The following is a 20,868-nucleotide window of genomic DNA, read 5'->3' on the forward strand; positions in this document are numbered from 1 at the left end:
GGGCCCTGGAGCCACAGTCCCTGCTGATGCCAGAGGCATGAGCTCATTGGTACCAGTGACTGGGTGGAAAGCCAAAGGGGATGAACCACCAGCCCTGCTCTCCACCAGGTTCTGAAATCTTGTCTCAAAGTCTGACCATCCATACAATTCTACTTCTACTTCCTTTATAGCAGCGGTTCTCAACCTGTGGGTCGCGACCCCTTTGGCGGTGGAACGACCCTTTCACAGGGGTCGCCTAAGACCATCTTGCATATCAGATATTTACATGACGATTCATCACAGTAGCAACATGACAGTTATGAAGTAGCCACGAAAATAATTTTATGGTTGGGTCACAACATGAGGAACTGTATTTAAAGGGCCAGAAGGTTGAGAACCACTGCTCTCGAGCCTTTGGCTATTTTATCAACTAAAGAGGATGAAAAAAGGAAAGACTTTAATATCCTGTCCAAAGATTTGAAATAGTTCCCAGGCAGCAGGGTTTGAATTTGAATGTGAGGAACTCCAGGGCCGGGCAACGCGCTTGGGTCTCCTCCCTGCGGCAGGAAGCCTTTCTGTAATAAACCTTTACCTTTACTTTCGCTCAAGAAACAGAAAGAAAAACTCCAGAGGCTTGTGGGACACAGTGGGTGCAGCAAACCCAGTATACTGGGCCCAGCTAAACACCTTGGTTATGAGACAGGAACCCCAACCGTGGATAAAGGGCTGGAAAGAGCAGCCACTAGTCACATGCAAGGAAGGACCAATTACAGTTCTGGATCATTTTGATACTAGCCAGGGAAAAGACTCAAACCATGTAACCAATACATTGTTTTTAACGTTTTGTTTTCTCAATCTGTTCCATAGATATTGCTCCTGCCTTTGATAATGCAATGGAGTTAACCATTAACCGTCTTCAGGACTAGAGTGGTTGACTGAGTAGCAGGTGCTAGGTAAGTCACTTATTAACCTTTCCCGAGTCCAGTCCCACTTCCTCAGCTGGGGAGTGGGGATAGAGACCTGTCATAGGGTTGTTGTCATTGCCCTAGCTCAGTGGTTCTCAACCTCCCTAAGGGTTCTCAACCCTTTAATACAGTTCCTCATGTTGTGGTGACCCCCAACCATAAAATTATTTTCATTGCTACTTCATAACTGTCATTTTGCTACTGTTATGAATCGGAATGTAAATATCTGATATGCAGGATGTATTTTCATTGTTACAAATTGAACATAATTAAAGCATAGTGATTCATCACAAAAACAATATGTAATTATATATGTGTTTTCCAATGGTCTTAGGCGACCCCTGTGAAAGGGTCGTTCGACCCCCAAAGGGGTCGCGACCCACAGGTTGAGAACCGCTTCCCTAGCTGGTATGGTGGATAGTGTCGGCCTGCAGACTGAATGGTCCTGGGTTCGATTCCAGTCAAGGGCACATGCCTGGGTTGTGGGTTACATCCCCAGTAGGGGGCTGCAGGAGGCAGTCAATCAATGATTTTCTCTCTCATCATTGATGTTTCTCTCTCTCCCTCTCCCTTCTGCTCTGAAATCAACATATATATATATATATATATATATATAGAGAGAGAGAGAGAGAGAGAGAGAGACATGCATGTCAAGAGCTTAGCACAGAGCCTGTGCAGAGTAACCACTCCATAAATTGTGTTACTATATAACCTGTTGTGGCTATGTAAACTATAAATACAACCCAAAAGGAGGTAAAATTCCATGGGGGTGAAGAAAGGGAAGTCTCATTATGACTTGCCTGGAGTGGTAAAATCCCTGTTGAGAATGTGTGGTTAGTGGCACCGGTGTAGAACCAGGTCTATCCAGCTCCCTCAATTCTATCCACCACGCCACTGGTTTTTCAATGGCTTTTAAGGCTCAGTGACATTTCAAAAATATAACGTTTTCATTAGGATACAGGCTGGTTGGTTTTTATAAATGTCTTCAGATTTGTCTCACCAATAGCAATAGATCGCAACTTTTGTGAGCACTGAAGTTAAAACTTACATTTATTGTCTTAGTAAAGTGTAGAAAATCTAATCATTTTTCAGGCCAGAATTTTGAACTCCACCTGCCTCTTGCATTTTATATACAGGGTGTCCCCAAAAAATATATACATATTTTGAATGATTATAAAGTCAGTGTCTGTTAAACCTGAAAAGGAGTAAAAATTGAGTCATCAGCTGTTAAAGTGTGTATAGTTTTTTGGGACACCCCATATATCTCCATGAAGAGAACTCAGTTGGCAAAAATTTACTGAGTTCTTATCGTATTCCAGGCCCTGAGCTGGGTGCTGGAGACAGAGTTTGGGACCTCAGTATGGGTGTGAACACAAAAAATAGAAGAGGGCCCTAACTGGTTTGGCTCAGCGGATAGAGCATCGGCCTGCGGACTCAAGGGTCCCAGGTTCGATTCCGGTCAAGGGCATGTTCCTTGGTTGCGGGCACATCCCCATAGGGGGCATGCAAGAGGCAGCTGATCGATGTTTCTCTCTCATTGATGTTTCTAACTCTCTATCCCTCTCCCCTTCCTCTGTGTAAAAAATCAATAAAATATATATTAAAAAAAATAGAAGAGGGAAGGGGGCAAAATTATGTAAGAGAGAGATGTAGCCGGGTAGCTCAGTTGGCTAGAGTGTCGTCCTGATACGCCAAGGTTGTGGGTTTGATCCCTGGTCAGGCACATACAAAAATCAACCAATAAATGCATGACTAAGTGAAACAGCAAATCAATGTTTTTCTGTCTCTCTCTAAAATCAGTTTTAAAAAACTGGGAAGAAAGAGAGATGGAATAGGTCACAGGCACTGAAGTTGGAGAGGGTAGGGGTATGGTAGGCAGGGTCAGGCCTGCCAGAAAGTGCAGGGAAGGCCTGACGGAGCAGGTGGTGGGAATTTCTCTTCCAGTAAAACTTGAAGCCAGGTCATGGGACTTCCTGTTCGCAACCTTCCCCAGTACCTAGCAGGGGTGGAACTAATGATGCGGATTTTAACACCAATGGGGTTGGTTTAACAATCACTACCTAGGTTAGAAACTCCTCCTTGTGTCTAATTTAGGTGATTCTGGATAGAGATGATTCGGGAGGCCATCTGGCTCCTTAGCCAAAGCTGCGGCTCCAAGTCTTGGTTGACAGATTGGGTACAGAGTGGCAAAGGACTCTGGGAAGGTGTGCGCCCTGGTCAGGCACACAGATCTAGGTTCACCCAAAGGTGTGCTCTTTGAAGCAACTGATTTTTTTTTTAATAATTTTATTGATTTTTTACAGAGAGGAAGGGAGAGGGATAGAGAGTTAGAAACATCGGTGAGAGAGAAGCATCAATCAGCTGCCTCCTGCACACCCCCTACTGGGGATGTGCCCGCAACCAAGGTACATGCCCTTGACCGGAATCGAACCTGGGACCCTTCAGTCCCCAGGCCGATGCTCTATCCAGTGAGCCAAACCAGCTAGAGCTGAAGCAACTGATTTTTAAAAAATATATATTTTATTGATTTTTTTAGAGAGAGGGAGAGGGATAGAGAGTTAGAAACACTGATTGGGGATGTGCCCGAAACCAAGGTACATGCCCTTGACCGCAATCGAACCTGGGACCCTTCAGTCCGCAGGCCAACGCTCTATCCACTGAGCCAAACCAGTTAGGGCAAAGCAACTGGTTTTTACTTCCTGAAGGTCTTGGACCATTTTCAGCTTGGGGCAGGAGGTGGGATGGTGGGCAGTGAGGTGTGGGTTTCTTAATGACAGTCAAGTTCAGGTTTTTGACACACATGACAAGTCAGAGTCAGGAAGAGAATGGGACTCTGCTTTATTAGGCAACATTGAGCATCCATCCTATGAGGACCAAGGCCCATTTCGAGAGCAGGCCCCATGCACAGGAGACGGAGTCACATTTCCCAGAAACGTCCTCTCTACTCTCCTTTTCTCGTAACAAACCCCTTCACCTGCTATCACCCATCTTTGCTGTTTCAAGGCTCAAGGACCCAAGAACAAAGCCCTGGTGGCACCCTAAAAGCAAAGGCAACCTCTGTAGATCAACTCCTGACTCAAGCCCAGATCTCTCCAGGGGACAGATGACGTGTCCTCAAAACCAACGCTTCCTTCAAAATAACATTCTTAGCGTACAAAAGCTGCTGGACAGAATTCTAGCTCTGCAGGTAGAAAAAAAAACAAAACACGTAAGAATGAGGAACTGACAGGCGCACAGAGTAATGATTGCGGAGCTTTGTGTCTGTGGGGTAGACACAGGCCCACCCGGCGGAGTGCAGGGCTGCCTCACTGAACCTGGTGAGAGAGAAACTGCCACCCACCAGGGTGGACAGCTGGGAGTCGCCGCCTTCACACTCCAAAAACGAAGCGCTCCACAAAAACTAGAGCGCTCCCCCTGGCAGCTGACTCACCACCGGACAATAGCGGAGACCAAGCAAAGATGTAAATCTCATTTTATACCTCCCTGGCAGGCCCCGTTCCACTCTTACAATAGAAAGGCTACTGGGACGCTGGTTCCAGGACATACACAGTGTCTCAGTGCTCCTGACACTTTCAAGAGAGGACGTTTCCTTCATGTGATGACTCAGAATTACAGGAGCCGCTCCACCTTGACCTGAAATCAAAGCCAAGGACAGAGCCAGGAAGAAATGGTGCTGACGTGGGCAAGGGGCCTGAAACGCTAGCAGCTGGGGCTGAGGGCGCCTCAGCCTCACAAAGGGGCAGTACAACAACCAGGCTGCGCCAACAGATTCCCAGCATTTCTCTGAGGACTCCGCGGGATGAGGGCCATGCCGTCTTCCGTTCCACGTGGAGGAACACTCCCCCGTCTACCGAAGAGGAAACTGGGGCACAGAGGGATCAGGAGAGAGAAAGTCAATCAAGCCATGAAACGAAACAGAAAAAGACCCAACTTCCCGACCTCCCAGTCCTACACTGTTCTTGGGGTTTGGCTCCGACCACTAAGATGATGGGATCCTAGGAATGAGGACGAGCAGTGGTGAGATTCTGGCACAAATCCCCAAAGACCATTCAGGAAGAATGGCTCTTCTAATGAGATAGCCTGGCTTGGGCGCAGTGGGACAGTTCCCTCTCCTGGGCTGGCCCCTTTTCCACCTTTCCTTTTCGCCACGTCAATAAAGTTTCTCTTTCGTGTGAGTTCTCTGATGGGTAATGAAATTGGAGCTATTGCTGAAGCCTTTGCCACACTCAGGGCATTTGTAGGGCTTCTCCCCTGTGTGGATTCGTTGGTGTATAATGAGAACTGAATTCCAGCTGAAGCCCTTCCCACATTCGGGGCACCTGTAGGGCTTGTCCCCCAAGTGGGCTCTCTGGTGCATGACCAGGATGGAGCCCCGGCTGAAGCTCTTGCCACACATGAGACATTCGTAGGGCTTCTCGCCCGTGTGGGTCCGCTGGTGCACCACCAGCTGGGAGCGCTGGCTGAAGCACTTCCCACACTCGCCGCATTTGTAGGGTTTCTCGCCCGTGTGGATCCTCTGGTGCTTGATGAGGTTGGAGCTCCAGCTGAAGCTCTCCCCGCAGGTCAGGCACTCGTAGGGCTTCTCGCCCGTGTGCATCCCCTGGTGCGCGATCAGGCTCGAGCTCTGGCTGAAGCTCTTCCCACACTCCCCGCATTTGTAGGGCTTCTCCACCAGGTGGGTTCTGCGGTGTGTGGCCAGGTTGGAGCTGCGGCTGAAGCTTTTCCCACACTCGCCACACTGATAGGGCTTCTCTCCTGTGTGAGTTCTCCGGTGGGTGATGAGGGCTGAGCTCTGACTGAACCTCTGCCCACAGTCGGGGCATTTGTATGGTTTCTCCCCGGTGTGGATCCTCTGGTGTCTGATCAGGTTGGAGTTGTAACTAAAGCTCTCGCCACATTCTTTACACTCGTAGGGCTTTTCTCCAGTGTGGATTCCCTGATGTGTATTAAGGCTGGACCGGTTGCCGAAGCTCTTGCCACACTCAGGGCATGAGTATGGTTTCTCTCCCGTGTGGGTTCGCTGGTGAGCGATGAGGTTGGGGCTCCTGCTGAAACTCTTGCCACACTCGGCACACTGGAAGGGTTTCTCACCCGTGTGGATCCTCTGGTGGGTTATGAGGTTTGCGCTCCGGCTAAAGCTTTTCCCACAATCCCTGCATTTATAAGGCTTCTCCCCGGTGTGAGTCGTTTGGTGTCTACTAAAGTTGGAACCATCACTAAAGCTTTTTCCACATTCGTCGCATTTGTAGTATTTCTCTCCCGTGTGGGTCCGCTCATGCGTGATGAGGTGGGATTTCCGACTGAAGGTTTTCCCACACTGGGGACATTCGTAGGGCTTCTCCCCCAGGTAGGTGCCCTGAAGGCCGATGAGCTGTCCAGCTTCCCTGCCCTGTGATGGCACTTCCCTGTGGTCTTCACTTGAGGCCTTTCCCTGGAGACCCCTAGAGCCACAGTCTCTCTCAAGGTCACTTTCCCAATCAGACTGCTGAACACCTTCCCCTTCAGGTGTTTCTGAGAAGAGCCCATGTGATTCCATGTCCTCAAATATGTCTTGATTAGAGTTCTCCCCATTTTCACTCGGGATCTCAAAATCTGAAATGATGAAGAAAAAACACACAATTTATACTCAATTCCCTGTGATGAGAAAAGGAAACCAAGGGGGAAATTTTTAAAATTTCAACTTCTAATGAAAATAAAGAGGCTAAAGAATCCTGAAGACTTTTAAAAACCAGGTTAATTTTCTTCTAACTGGTTATCTAGTTACCAGGCCTCAAACTTCCTGGTAATCACCCAGAATTTCTAAGTCTTAAAGCTGTGGGTTCTGTCTCTACTCGTTTCTCCGCTGGGAAATGAGGGCAAGTAGAACTCTGAAGATCCTAATCAAGGGAAAGTAACGGGGTACATGACCCCCAATGCACACCATGGTGCCTGATGCTTAGTAGGGGCTCAATTAAATTTGATGAATTATTTTTATTGGCACCACAGAAATTTCCCTAAAGCTGACTCTCCTTTCAAAAGGAGCTTATATAATAATCTCATGCATTAAAATATGTCTCATGTTTATAATCTTAGTTGGCATGTAAGACTCAGACAAGATGACAGGAGCCCTGCAACAAGGGGTCTTGTAATCCTCCAGATGACTGGAAACTCGTAAGGGGGCAGTTTACAAAGCCCTTAACTTTATCTACAGAGTGTGCCTATACATGTATATCCCATCTGCAATACAAAATACCTACCTTCCAGAACCTTGTCAAACCCTCTACTACCCAGGACTTACCAAGCATTTGGGTGAGAGAAATCACCAGGGAGGATTTCTGGAAGAAAATGCAAGCCCTTCCTGAGACTAGAGACTCTAATGAATCTATCCCAGGATTAAGCCAGAGCAGCAGAAAGCTGTGAGCCCAGGCCACACTGTTCTGACTCCCCGGGAACCCGCTCAGTGAACTGTGTGTTGGTGTAATGGCTCTGGCTGATTGGGACAAACATGATAAGAAGTGTCATTAGTACTTAAGGACTGTCAGAAACATGAACGCTGCCAGGAAGTTGCCGATGACATTGTTTGTAACACACGATGTCCTCTTGATGAGCCCAAGGAGGAAATCTCCCTTGGAACAAACTACCAAAACGCTGCTCTTCTGAGCAACCAATTCGTGTCGGCCTCATTCCCCAGGCTGTGGCTTCGTCTTTGCGTTGCCTGCTTGGAAACTTGGAGCCAAAAACTCAGAGCAGGAACATGGATGGCTTTACAGCACGCAGTGTGTGTTCTTTCATTTTCCCCTCCCATGATGTTCTTTTTTTACTATAATTTCCCTGTGCACGATTTCTATAAGGTGTCTTCAATTCTTTTTCTTTTTTTAATTCTGTAGCACATTCAGAAATAAATCAATGGGTTATTGATAAAGACCATTGCCTGAGTATTTCTAAGACCTAACCTCAGACCCCACTTAGAAAAGCAAATCTAGCTCAGCTGGTATGGGTCAGTGGTTGAGCATCAACCTATGAACCAGGAGGTCACTGTTTGATTCCCGGTCAGGGCACATGTCCGGGTTGCGGGCTCCATCCCTAGTAGTGGGTGTGCAGGAAGCAGCTGATCAATGATGCTCTCTCATCATTGATGTTTCTCTCTCTCTCTCTCCCTTCCTCTCTGAAATCAATAAAAAAAAAAATTTTAAAAAGAAAAGAAAATCTATCCATAGCAGGGAAGACAATTAGCAAAATAATCACAAAGTCCTAGTGACATTTCCATTATTAAAGCTAATAAACGACATGTACAATAATGCTCAATTCAGTGATTAGTTTCTATGACTTAATGTAAATCTCCATTTATGCACATGATTAAATTTGACATGTATCCTTTAGGTAGACCCTGGGTTCCACTCACGCCTTTAGTCAATATAAAATTATATTTAAACCTGCAAATAGGCACATAATTACAATTCGTGCTCACACTGACACACACTGCTGGTAATCTGTGAGTACGTGTAATTGCCCTCTGTCCCACGTCTCCTAGATCTCCAGGGTATGGGTGTAGGCATGACGGGCACAATGCTGGTTCCCACCTGGCCAGGGCCAGTAGGTCTCTGGTTCCTCAACTTCCTGCAACAGTGTTTTGCAAGTTTCTAGCCCAGAGATTTGCCATAAAACAGGGCCTCCAGGTGGAGGCCCCGGTTTATTTTCTCCAAGCTCACACAACCAAAAACATTTTTTTATGACTTTACAAACTGTTCTCTTCTGAGTGGGAACATTCGCTGTTAAAGGCTTCGCTGCCTTAACATCCGAAGCCCTGGTATGTTCTAGGCCAGTGATGGCGAACCTTTTGAGCTCGGCGTGTCAGCATTTTGAAAACCCTAACTTAACTCTGGTGCCGTGTCACATATAGAAATTTTTTGATATTTGCAACCATAGTAAAACAAAGACTTATATTTTTGATATTTATTTTATATATTTAAATGCCATTTAACAAAGAAAAATCAACCAAAAAAGTGAGTTCGCATGTCACCTCTGACACGCGTGTCATAGGTTCGCCATCACTGTCCTAGGATGATCTCAGAAGCAACAGGGAAAACAAACACTCAAGCTTCATTTTAGTGAGATCGGGAAGAGGGTTAATTTGCAGACACTAATACATGTAATATGTCAGGAACGCCATGCATATTCTTCCAAAAACAGCGGAGACTGTGCAGAAGCCAGTGAGGGAGGCAGAGGGAGGACAAGCATGGAGAGTAGTGTGAGGAGAGGGCCAGCACCCAGGTGAAGGAGATCCCCAACAGCTCGGGCAGAAAAGCTCTTTCTGAAGGTAAGGACTTGCCTTCGAGGCAACACTGCCTCTGGGGCTGGGATAGGCAGGGCTGGCCTCTTGGGCTCAGACAAGAAAAGGAAGTGAGGCTGCAACCAGGATCACACAGAAGGGCCATCTGAGGACAGCGCCTCTGACTCTCGGGCGGTAGTCATAGGAGTTGTTATTATGAAAAAAAGTGGCAATTTTTCATCCATAAAAAAAGTTAAAGTCGGCCTGCGGACTGAAGGGTCACGGGTTCGATTCTGGTCAAGGGCACATACCTGGGTTGTGGCTCGATCCCCAGTAGGGGATGTGCAGGAGGCAGCCAATCAATGATTCTCTCTCATCATTGATGTTTCTATCTCTCCCTCTCTTTCCTCTCTGAGATCAATAAAAATATATATTAAAAAAAAAAAGTTAAAGGAAGCAACCAGCTCTGTGCAGAAAGATCCTAAAGGAGAACTTGAGGAAAAGATGGTGAAACAATGAAATGTGAGCTGGCAAAACGCAGGAAAGGAGCCCTAACCGGTTTGGCTCAGTGGATAGAGCATCGGCCTACGGACTGAAGGGTCCCGGGTTCGATTCCGGTCAAGGGCATGTACCTGGGTTGCGGGCACATCCCCAGTAGGGAGTGTGCAGGAGGCAGCTGATCGGTGTTTCTCTCTCATCGATGTTGCTAACTCTCTATCCCTCTCCCTTCCTCTCTGTATTAAAAAAAAAAAAACGCAGGAAAGGAGGGGAAAGTCCCGAGAAATGAACACAAATGGGAAGAAACACAAAAGAATACAGGCACCAGGGAAAGCAGAGATGGAGGAGGAGTGAAACGAGAAGAGCAGTGAAATAAAATGGAAACAAAGGAAGAGCTGAGAAGGATCAAAGAGAGAGAAAGAGACAGAAGTTAGACAAAGGAGAATCAATAAACATAACTGGAATTCTCAAAAAACGAAACGAAACCACAGGAACAGAACAGACAGCTCCACCTATGAAGATATAAGAACTCTTGAAAGGCATCGTGTGTGCCAAGGAAAACTAACCCGGGGTGGTTAATAATGAGACAAAGGGTAACAAGGACAAAGATGAAACCACTTATGTGGGGGAGGGAAACCAACGGGTCTCAGATTTCTCTGCAGTAACGCTCAACGCCGGCAGGCAGTGCAGCAGCAGCTGCCAGCTATGTTAGAAAAGAAATGCATGCCAAGGATTTCATGTTCAACAGGGCTGTCCTTCAAGTACAAAGCTGACAGGCGAGCGGCTTTGAGTAGACACAACTTCATGGACTACAGGTCCCATGAGCCCTTCCAGAGGAAACTATTAGGAGATGACTTTCACTCAACCAAGAGATAAAGGGAACTGGAGCACAAAGATTGGGGATGAACATCTGATACATATAACTTTAGAACAGAAGTCTACAAGAGCCATGGCAATGAGGGTGTTAAAACAGAATATAATTGTTATACAGAGATGTAGAAATGATACTCTAATCAAAATTGGGATTGAGGGGAAAGAAGGAGGAATACAGGGTATGTTCTTTGGTTGCCTTATCCTATATAATATAAGCCAAATATGCTAAGTGTCCAGTCCAATGGTTGGCTGTTCAACCAATCAAAGTATAATATGCTAATGATATGTTAAGGCCGCTCAACCGCTTGCTATGACATGCACTGACCACCAGGGGGACCGGTTGACCAGTCACTATGACATGCACTGACCACCAGGGGGCAGACACTCCAACTGGTAGGTTAGCTTGTTGCTGGGGCCCAGCTGAACGGGACTGAGCGAGATGGGCCCGACACACCCTGGAGCCCTCCCGGGGTCCCTCCCCGGCTGGCCAACCTCCCGCATCTCTCCCTGGCCCCGATCTTGCACCGGTGGGGTCCCTTGGCCTGGCCTGCTCCCTCTTGGCCTGGCCTGCTCCACCTCAGGGGATGTCGGAGAGCCGGTTTCAGCCCTATTCCACAGGCCAGGCCAAGAGACCCCCCACTACTGGTGCACCGGGCCTCTAGTCTGTAATAAATACCTGGGAGCTCAAAGGGTAGCATTTATTTATTATTTTTTTAATATGTGTTTTTATTGATTTCAGAGGAAAGGAGAGGGAGAGAGAGAAACATCAATGATGGGAGAGAATCATGGATTGGCTGCCTCCTGCACGCCCCGTACTGGGAATCAAGCCTGCAACCCCAGCACATGCCCTTGACTGGAATCGAACCCAGGACCCTTCAGTCTGCGGGCCAATGCTCTATCCACTGAGCCATACCAGCTAGGGCTGAATGGTTCTTGAACTGCCATAGGACCTCTTCCCTATGGGTCAGTAGACACAAGCTGCAGTTGTAGCTCAATCTAAGACAGTGGTTCTTGTATTTTCCAATCTACGACCCACACTCTCGACTCCCATGCACATTACACTGCTGTGGCTGTTCATAGGGCCATGTGTGACCTCTGCCTGGCCAGAGGCCTCCTCTTTCCCTCCCATGCTAGAAAGCATATCAGAATGAGTGTGAGGAAAACTGATGTCAATATGGGGATAAACCTGAATTCACTGTCATCCTATATAATAAAAGCCTAATATGCAAATCGACCAAACGGCAGAACGACTGGTCGCTATGACACGCACTGACCACCAGGGGGCAGACACTCAAAGCAGGAGCTGCCCCCAGCTCGCAGGCCCCAGGTCAGCCAAGGCAGGTGCCAGAGGGGGCCCCCCCTGATCACCCTGCCTGTTGCCTGCAAAGCAAGGTGACTGGTGGCAGCAGTGGGGGGCAGGGCTGGCATGTGGGTGGTGTCAGGCCAGCCAAGGTGGGTGCCCGTGGGAGCCCCCCGATCACCCCACAGATTGGTTCTGATCACCAGCCAGGCCTAGGGACCTTATCTGTGCATGAACTTCACACACTGGGCCTCTAATTTATTTATAACAATGGAATTGGTCACTAACTGTGGTGCTTTAGTGTGGGTCAGACTCAAAACACTCAAAACCTGATTGTGACGGTGGTCAGAGGCATTGGTCTAAAATACAGAAGTGTGCCCAGCCGCTGTGGCTCAGTGGTTGAGCATTAACCCATCAATCAGGAGGTCATGGTTCGATTTCTGGTCAGGGCTCATGCCCGGGTTGCAGACTCGATCCCCAATGTGGGGCGTGCGGGAGGCAGCCAATCAATGATTCTCTTTCATCATTGGTGTTTCTATCTCTCTCTCCCTCTCCCTTCCTCTCTGAAATCAATAAAAATATATAAAATTAAATTAAATTAAATTAATTAATTAAATAAAATAAAAAATAAAATAAAATACAGAAGAGGTTCAGTACAGCTTGTGTCCACCTCAGCTTCTCCCACTCTGACTTGGGCGCTGCCCTGAAAAGCCTGGTGCGAACCTGATCAAAGCCTGGCAGGAGCCTGATCGCACCTGAGTGACTGGGAACATTGTTCTACCTGAACTCTGGCTGCTTGAAAGACTAACCACTGATAAAAACAGCAATGAGCTCTCTTATCAGCGTAAACGAATGACTGCTGAACATTTTACATTATAACATTGCATCTAGGAGTTCTGTATGGTATACATTTCAAATACTTAAGTGAATTCAAAGTGATTTTGTTTTGAAGCTGAGAATCATAGCTTTAAAAACACATACACCTTTCCAACCCTCCAACCCTCTCCACTCCCCTTCTTGTTAAGTAAAATGAATATTTTTTGTTCATTTGTTGTCCTGAAGGGAGCACTTTGCTGGGGCTGCAGGCTCAAAGTAGTGCCCACAGAGCCGGGACCAGTTTGGCTCAGTGGATGGAGTGTCGGCCTGCGGACTGAGGAGTCCCAGGTTCGATTCTGGTCGGGGGCGTGTACCTTGGTTGCGGGCACATCCCCAGTGGGGGGTGTGCAGGAGGCAGCTGATCGATGTTTCTGACTCTCTGTCTCTCTCCTTTCCTCTCTGTAAAAAATCAATAAAATATATTTAAAACAAACAAACAAACAAACAAAAACCAAAGTAGTGCCCACAGAAAGCCGGGTGATGCGGGGGATGGCTGGAGAGGTCAGCCGTCACTCTTTGGATCACTTGTTGGAAAAGAGTAGGTTTGAGGTTGACAATCTCCGTTTCTCTATAGATAGAAGAAGAAAAGAAAGACAGGCTCCTTGCCTTCTGGGATTTTATAGGTTCCTAGAAAAAAATGAGACACGTATTCACAGAAATAGAAAATAAGATGGAATGTGATAAAACACCAAAAGAGAAGAAGAATCAGAAGAATCAAAATGCACTAGAGAGAAAACTTCAGTTTTCTCTGATCCGAGCAGAGGTGATCCGAGAGGCCCCCCAGGTGGGTGGAGCCGGGGACAGGGAAGAGAGACCGGAAGTAAGGACAGCTTTGATGGAGCGGGTCTCCACGGGTGCACACTCCAACGACAACCGGGATGTTAACTCGCAGGGACAGGACCAAAGCATTCCAAGTCAGAATTCAGGAGCACAGGCGAACGCTAGAAAGCACAGGCCTGTTCAAGAAACAGCAAGACCAGGTCTGGATGGGGCAGGAGCTGCGGCAGGGGGACCTGGGAAAACTGGCTGCAGGGCCAGGTCTCAGAGGCCCCGGGCTCCAAGCAGAGCAAGGTGACACTTGATTTGGAGACACTGGGAAACTCACGAAGACTTTTAAGCAGGAGCCCAAGCCAGTGTGACTCAGTGTTTAGGGCATCGGCCTGCGGACTGAAGGGTCCTGGGTTCGATTCCGGTCCAGGGCACATGCCCAGGTTGCAGGCTCAATCCCCAGTAAGGGGTGTGGAGGAGGCAGCTGATCAATGATTCTTTCTCATCGTTAATGTTTCTATCTCTCTTCCTCTATATTAAAAAAAAAAAAAGACTTTTAAGTAGAAGAATGACTGATCACTCAGGTAGGAGTGGAGCGGCTGTAATGAAGGGGAGAGAAGCAGGTTCCCTTTGGAGGCTCCTGCAAGAGTTCGGAGAAATACAAAGAGCCTGACTCAGGGCTCAGGACTAACATGTGGGAAACACCCACTGAGAGAGAGGAGCTTTTAGTACAGGTCCAATCTCAACTACGATAGTAGGATGCATGCCTGCGAGTCAATATTAAACCACCATCCTGGGTAAGTGTGTCCAAAGGTCCCGAGCCCGGCAGAGTGGAGGTCTCACGTTGAGTAAATGTTCCAGAAGGGATGCAGATAATTGCAGAGGTTCCTCTGCATAATCATGAGAAAGGCCAGGGGCATTTGTTAAAAGCGAACAAAGATGATCTCAAAGGCAGAAGGCAGAGGACTGACAAACACATCTGGGAGTCCCAGGAGAGATGATGGCAGGAAGCCAGGTGGGGAGGGCTGGCGCAGTGGGTGCCTATCATCGCCTGGGACCTAACCTCCTGCTCTGTGACTTCCCCAACCAAACCACAACCCCAGAGGCCTCTCCTCAGCCCCCAGCCCCTCTGGCCTCCCTGCAGTATCTGCCTAACGATCCTAAAGTTCATTCCAAACCGTCCCATCTGTCAGGAGGCAGGTAAACCAAGGATGAGCTGGCCAACATGGCTCACTGGTTGAGCACTGACCTAGGAACCAGGAGGTCACGGTTCGATTCCCGGTCAGGGCACGTGCCCGGGTTGCAGGCTCGATCCCCAGTGTGGGGCGTGGAGGAGGCAGCCGATTCATGATTCTCTCTCATCATTGATGTTTCTCTCTCTTGCTGCCTTTCCCTTCCTCTCTCAAATCAGTAAAAATATATTAAATAAATAGGATGAGAGGTCTTTGTCTTTTTCTTTTTTAATAGGAATAAAATTAAAAGCTACTTTTTTTATATTTTATTGATTTTTTATAGAGAGGAAGGGAGAGAGTTAGAAACATCGATGAGAGAGAAACATCGATCAGCTGCCTCCTGCCCACCCCCCACTGGGGATGTGCCTGCAACCAAGGTACATGCCCTTGACCGGAATCGAACCTGGCACCCTTCAGTCCGCAGGCCGATGCTCCATCCACTGAGCCAAACCGGTTAGGGCAAAAGCTACTTGTCAAGACCAAAGGAAATCAGGTATTTTGCTTTAGATGCAACCTAGGATCTACCTAACACATGTGGAAGCGAACAGACTGGAGTTTCCGTCCTGGCTCCTCCACTTAGCCGCTGTGTGACCTCGAGTAAGGGCTGACCTTGCTGGACTCCCATGACCTCGCCTGTAGAATGTTAGTGAGAGGGACATGTAAGGTGCCCGCTGCAGGACCAGGCTCACCGTAGCAGTCCCTTTCTCCAAAAGATGGCTTTCCTCCTATCTCCCCAGTCCCTGAAGGTTGTCACCTCTGTCCTTTCTCCTCTTCCCAGTCCTCTGCATCCTCCAGACCACACACCCCTGGTCGGTCACCTTTGGCTCAGTGCGCCTGCATCCCCTCTGCCAACACCCCCACTGGGAACTATCACTGCATCACAGATGAGATGGACAGGAGCTCAATGCTCAGACCCATGAGCTCCAATCTTGGCCTCTCACTAGCTGCACGGCATCATAGGAGTCAGTGAACTTCTCTCACTTAACTCACAGGCCGTGCAGTGGTAATGACCTTGCTTCCCCCCAAGGTGGTCAAGTTCCCGTTGAGTTTTGCGTAGTAGATGCCACGCACACTGCCTGGCCCACAAAAAGGGATGGATAAATGCCAGCTATGGTCACCGGGTTCTTTCTCACACGTGTCCAGTCTCCTCCCCTCCCCGCCGTTGTCCCCATCCTGGCCTGACCCCTGTACACCTGATGTCCAAGTGGCTTCCTGGCCGCTCTCCTGCCTCCAGCCTCTCCCTACTCTAATCAAACCCACATCCTGTTGCCAAACTTGGCTTCCTCCCCTCCCCGTTAGGCCCCACGTCAAGAACCTGCTCCACCCACCCTTCCCCCACACCCCACTTCCTACCCCTTCCAAAACACACCCTTTCCACTCTCATCAGCCAGGCCTTTCTCGCCGTCACCCGAACTATGCCACGCGGGCCCACCCTTCCGAGCCTCTGCTTCGCTCAGCTCCTCTCGGATGCCACCCTCCGCCTGCCCTGCGCCTCTCCAAACTCGACCCCAGCCTGCAACCCCTGCTCAGTTCCACACCCTCCAGAAAGCCTCGCGGGCCTCGCCTCTCCTCCTGCAGTCCTCATCACACTCTGCCGTTTCCCGTGGGCCCCGAAGCAGTGCTGGGGGCACCCGTGGATGGGAAGTAAGTATCTGGAGATCAAGGGAGTCCAGCTGACAAGTGAGGAGCAGGACGGCGGAGGCAGAGTCAGGAGACAAATATATTAACGGTTGCAATGAACTCACGTTTGTAATTCCTCTTGTGAGAGCCCAGCGTGACTCTGTGCCACAGAAAAGCCCCTGGTTTGCTCGCCATTCATCGTGGATTCATAAAAAATAATCACTTTTTAAAACTAGGATTTGTTTTTTCTAGCTGCTGGAACGTCACACATTCGGATGTTCATTGCACAACCAAGTGAAGGTGCCAAGGAGTGAGTTATAGGCTCATCAGCCCCTCCCCCAAGCCTCCTCCAGCTTCCCAACCACTCAGAATAAACACAGAAGTAAAAACCAGGCTTGCTACGCACATACAGTTCCAAGAATACTCAGTTCCGCGCTGAAATTCTGGAACTTTCACTGCACCCAAGGACTTTAAAAAAAGTGACAATGTCCGGGTGCTATAGGCTAAAAAAAAAAAAAAAAAAAAAAAAAAAAAATGACAATGTGCCCTGGCTGGTTTGGCTCAGTAGACGGAGCGTCGGCCTGCTGACTGAAGGGTCACAGGTTCAATTCCAGTCAAGGGCACATGCCCAGGTTGTGAGCTTGATCCCCAGTGGGGGGCTTGCAGGAGGCAGCCGATCAATGATTCTCTCTCATCGTTGATGTTGCTATTTTTCTCCCTCTCCCTGACTATCTGAAATCAATAAAGATATATTTAAAACAATTAAAAAGTAACAATGTGCCCTGGCTGGTTTGGCTCAGTGGATAGAGCGTCGGCCCGCGGACTGAAGGGTCCCAGGTTCGATTCTGGTCAAGGGCACGTATGTACCTTGGTTGTAGGTTCCCCAGCCCTGGTCAGGATGCGTGCAGGAGGCAACCAATCAATGTGTCTCTCTCACATCGATGTTTCTCTCTGTCTCTCCCTCTCCCTTCCACTCTCTCTAAAAATCAATGGAAAAAATATCCTCGGATGAGAAGATTAACAAAAACCAAAATAAATAAAACAAACAAGTGACAACGTGCCGATTTTCCACAGACAGCACAGAGACATGGGGTTGTCCCCAACTTTGTCCTGGATCCCACCTTGACCTCCTCGACCTCAGAGGGGGCCCCCACCTTCTCCCTATGAGTTTCAGCCTCTCACCACTGTCCCGAAGGGTCTGGGTCAAGTCTTCCATCAGCGCCACCGTTTCCTCGCTGCTTTCGGGCCTGTGTTCTTGCAGCCAGGCCTGGATTTCCCTGGGTATCACGGTCAGCATCTGCTCCTTGGTGTGCACCTCTGGCCTCAGCCAGCGCCGGCAGAGCTCTCGGAGGCGGCCCAGGGCCCCCTGCGGCCCTCCAGCCACTTCCTCTCGGGGGCTGCCCTTGCCGGCGTTCTGGGGAAAGGGCTCGGACTCCGGGCCATCCTCCTGCAGCACAGCTTCCTGTACCCAAGAGTCGTCCTCCAGGGTCATGGTGGTGACCTCCGCCTCCTGTTCGTCTTCCTCTTGAGGTACCTGGGCCAAGGGGCTCAGGGGAGTGGCCACTCTGGGCACCTCCGCGGCCATCACCCACGTTCCCGGGACAATCGCGCAGGCTTCTAGCCTTAAACTTCAGTCTCATCCAGCCAAGCTCTCTGAGACGACACGTCCCTCCTCGAATTTCAACAAGTAGCCCAGCTGAGAAATGAGAAAGAGAACCGGGATCAGTAAGTAAACAGTCCTGAAACGATCTACCTCACAGCAGCCCAGGTCAGGCCACCAAGTAATTCTTACGTCCGCAAATCAACAAGTTTCCTGTCCCTCTTAAAGGCAAAATGGCTTATTCCTGAAAACCTCTCTCTTTCTCTCTATGGCGAGAGAAGTTAAGAAGAAGCATAAACACAAAATATAGAGCATTTTTCTTTCCAAAAGACCGAAGCATGAGTGTCAGAAGTCCAAAGCCCTGGCAAGAATCCAGGACTGAGTAATCCTGCCCGAAGTCAGTTCAGACTGGCTGCAGAGTGAGTGACCCTGACCTCGCACACTCAAATCAACCTCACTGACCACCACTAAACAGAGATAATAACATCATCCTTCTTATTTTACGGGGATATCTTAAGGATTAGCAATGGCTCAGATGTCAAGAGACTGAGCCTCACTAGAAGGAAGACAATATCTCAACCGCATGATTACCATATTTAAAAGTATGAAGTTTTGCCCTAGCCAGTTTGGCTCAGCGGATAGAGCATTGGCCTACGGACCGAAGGGTCCCCGGGTTTGATTCCAGTCAAGGGCATGTACCTCAGTTGCAGGCTCCTCCCTGGCCCGGGCCCTGGTCCCGGCGTATGCAGGAGGCAACCAATCGATGTTTCTCTCTGTCTTTCCTTCTCTCTTCCACTCTCTCTAAAAATCAATGGAAAAATATCCTCGGGAGGATTAAAAAAAAATTTTTTTCATGAAATTCTAAATGTTCAGACTCTTCCATCTAGTCTTGGCCCCTCAGGAATTTTTCTTTTAGAGTAACTATCTTTGCAAAGAGAATTTTATTTGCAAGGACATCCAACCATAGCATTCTAATTGCAAAAAAATAAAAATTAAAAAATGGACACATTAAAAATCCAGCAGTCAGGGTATGGTTAATAAATTATGGCACATCCATACAGTAAAATGTATTAAAAATGATGCTGATGTAATAATGGCTACCTTTGGGGGGTACTGACTGAGAAGGAGCTCAAAGGAGCCTCTTTTGGGGTGCTGGGAATGTTCTGTTATCTTGATTTGATGATGGTTGCACAAAAGCATAAATATGACATTTGTGCACCCTGCTGTATGTATTTTAAAGTATTTTTAAAAGTATGCTGACAAAGATTATTAATCATTAAAGATTTAAGATCTCCGCAATATGAAAATTAGGGATAAAGACAAAACCAGCAAGGCTTTTCTTTTTTTTTTAATTTTTGTGAGTTTGTTATTTTTTTAGCAAGGCATTAAAACTAGTTATAGTATGACCCCAATTCCCTTTAAAAATGAACACACACACAAGACTAAAAAAAAAAGAGCTGGACGGAAATTCTACAAGATGTTGAGAGCAGTGAAATTACAAAATAAAGACTATAAAAGCAATGAAAAATTATTTTTAAAAATCAATATATCGCCGAAACCGGTTTGGCTCAGTGGATAGAGCGTCGGCCTGCGGACTGAAAGGTCCCAGGTTCGATTCCGGTCAAGGGCATGTACCTGGGTCGCGGGCATATCCCCAGTGGGAGATGTGCAGGAGGCGGCTGATCGATGTTTCTCTCTCATCGATGTTTCTAACTCTCTATCTCTCTCCCTTCCTCTCTGTAAAAAATCAATAAAATATATTTTAAAAAAATAAAGTTCTTTTAAAAAAAAAATCAATATATCATACTCAGATAACACCACCACCCCCGAAAAGGAAAAGCTTCTAAAAAAAAAATAAAATCGGAATGCTAGTGGGAAAACCGAAGTTCCCAATGTGTATTTACAAGGACTAGAAGAAATAGGGTAACAGGACTCTTACTCAGAAACCCGGGGAAACTGTTCCTAATAAGCCAAGTCTCCGTGTGACCCGGGCCAAGACACGCCCCCTCTGGGCTCAGTTTCCCCACGTGCAAACCGAGGCGCTGCGCGGGACGGCGGCCAGTGCGCATCCAGGCCAAACCCTGCGCCCCGGTTGGATATGCGGGGCGCTCAGTGCAGCGAGAAGAGCCCGCGTGGTTCGCCGGGCGGACCAACGCGTAAACCGAGACCCCCGGGTCCGCGGAGAGCGCCCCCCACGCCCCTCCCCCAGCAGGCTGCCAGCACTGGCTCCAGGCCCGTTATTCCCACGCCTCGCGCTACCCTCCTGGGCCGCGAGGCTCCAGGCCTGTCTCTCCGGGCTCACCTCCCCGGGGACCAGATCCTGCTCCGGCGGCGGCTTTGTGTGCACAAGCGCCCGGGGCACGGCCCGGCCCCGGGAGTCCCGACGGCTCCGGCCCAAGGGGCACCGAGAACAATGGACGGTAGAGGCCCGCCCCCAACCGCTCTCATTGGCTACCTAGAACGGCCCCTGAAACTCTGCTTTCCTATTGGTAGATACGGTGTCCAGCCGGCGGCGGGCAGGAGGCTAGGCCGAAGGCATTGTGGGAGACGTAGTCCATCCACCCAGACCACCCAGGCTGCAGGTTGGGAGAGGCGTTTGGGGTTGAGAGTCTGGGCGGCGCCCGAGAGGCAGAGGCAGAAAATCCGCGGGCTGGCCCTCAGGACTGCAGTGTTGGCCAGAGCTGTAACCTGGAACAGGTCATTACACCTCTTTGAAGCTTTCCTATATTTGTCTATAAAAAGTGAAAGTTAGATGAAGGGACTTGAAGGTCCTTTCCAGCTGTGGTTAAGCCCCTGGACGGTCAAAAGCAGCCCTGGAGGAGGAAAGACATCTACATAGTAATAGCCCCCCATCGCCCCAGCCCAGCACCCCTCCCCCAACTTGAAGGTGCACCTGGCTGGTGCATACA

The 20,868-nt window shown here is 48.6% G+C and overlaps 2 protein-coding genes across 7 annotated transcripts in view; one reads left to right on the top strand and one right to left on the bottom strand.

The window, feature by feature from the left end:
* WDR73 (WD repeat domain 73) overlaps positions 1–5,119 on the top strand; it is a 24,098-nt gene extending 18,979 nt beyond the window's left edge. For 2 of the 3 annotated variants that reach the window (XM_059678037.1, XM_059678035.1), the window contains exons 9-10: positions 847–932; positions 3,948–5,119. The gene's annotated coding sequence lies outside the window, so the exon portion shown is untranslated. The remainder of the gene's footprint in view (positions 1–846; positions 933–3,947) is intronic. The other variant, XM_059678036.1, reaches the window with a different exon arrangement.
* ZSCAN2 (zinc finger and SCAN domain containing 2) lies at positions 3,766–20,414 on the bottom strand. 4 transcript variants are annotated; one of them, XM_059678017.1, is made up of 3 exons: positions 20,262–20,413; positions 17,542–18,055; positions 3,766–6,536 (listed from the first exon to the last, which is right to left on the bottom strand). In XM_059678017.1, the coding sequence occupies exons 2-3, from the start codon at positions 17,942–17,944 to the stop codon at positions 5,095–5,097; spliced, it is 1,845 nt and encodes a 614-aa protein (XP_059534000.1). In that variant the 5' UTR covers positions 17,945–18,055; positions 20,262–20,413; the 3' UTR covers positions 3,766–5,094. The 4 variants fall into 4 exon arrangements, with proteins under 4 accessions (XP_059534000.1, XP_059534001.1, XP_059534004.1 ...); XM_059678021.1 differs by having other exon boundaries at positions 6,422–6,536; positions 17,514–18,055; positions 20,262–20,414; XM_059678020.1 differs by lacking the exon at positions 3,766–6,536 and adding an exon at positions 13,192–13,307 and having other exon boundaries at positions 20,262–20,414.
* Positions 20,415–20,868: the final 454 nt, after the last annotated feature.

Source organism: Myotis daubentonii, chromosome 21 (assembly GCF_963259705.1).
Source record: "Myotis daubentonii chromosome 21, mMyoDau2.1, whole genome shotgun sequence".
NCBI lineage: Eukaryota > Metazoa > Chordata > Mammalia > Chiroptera > Vespertilionidae > Myotis > Myotis daubentonii.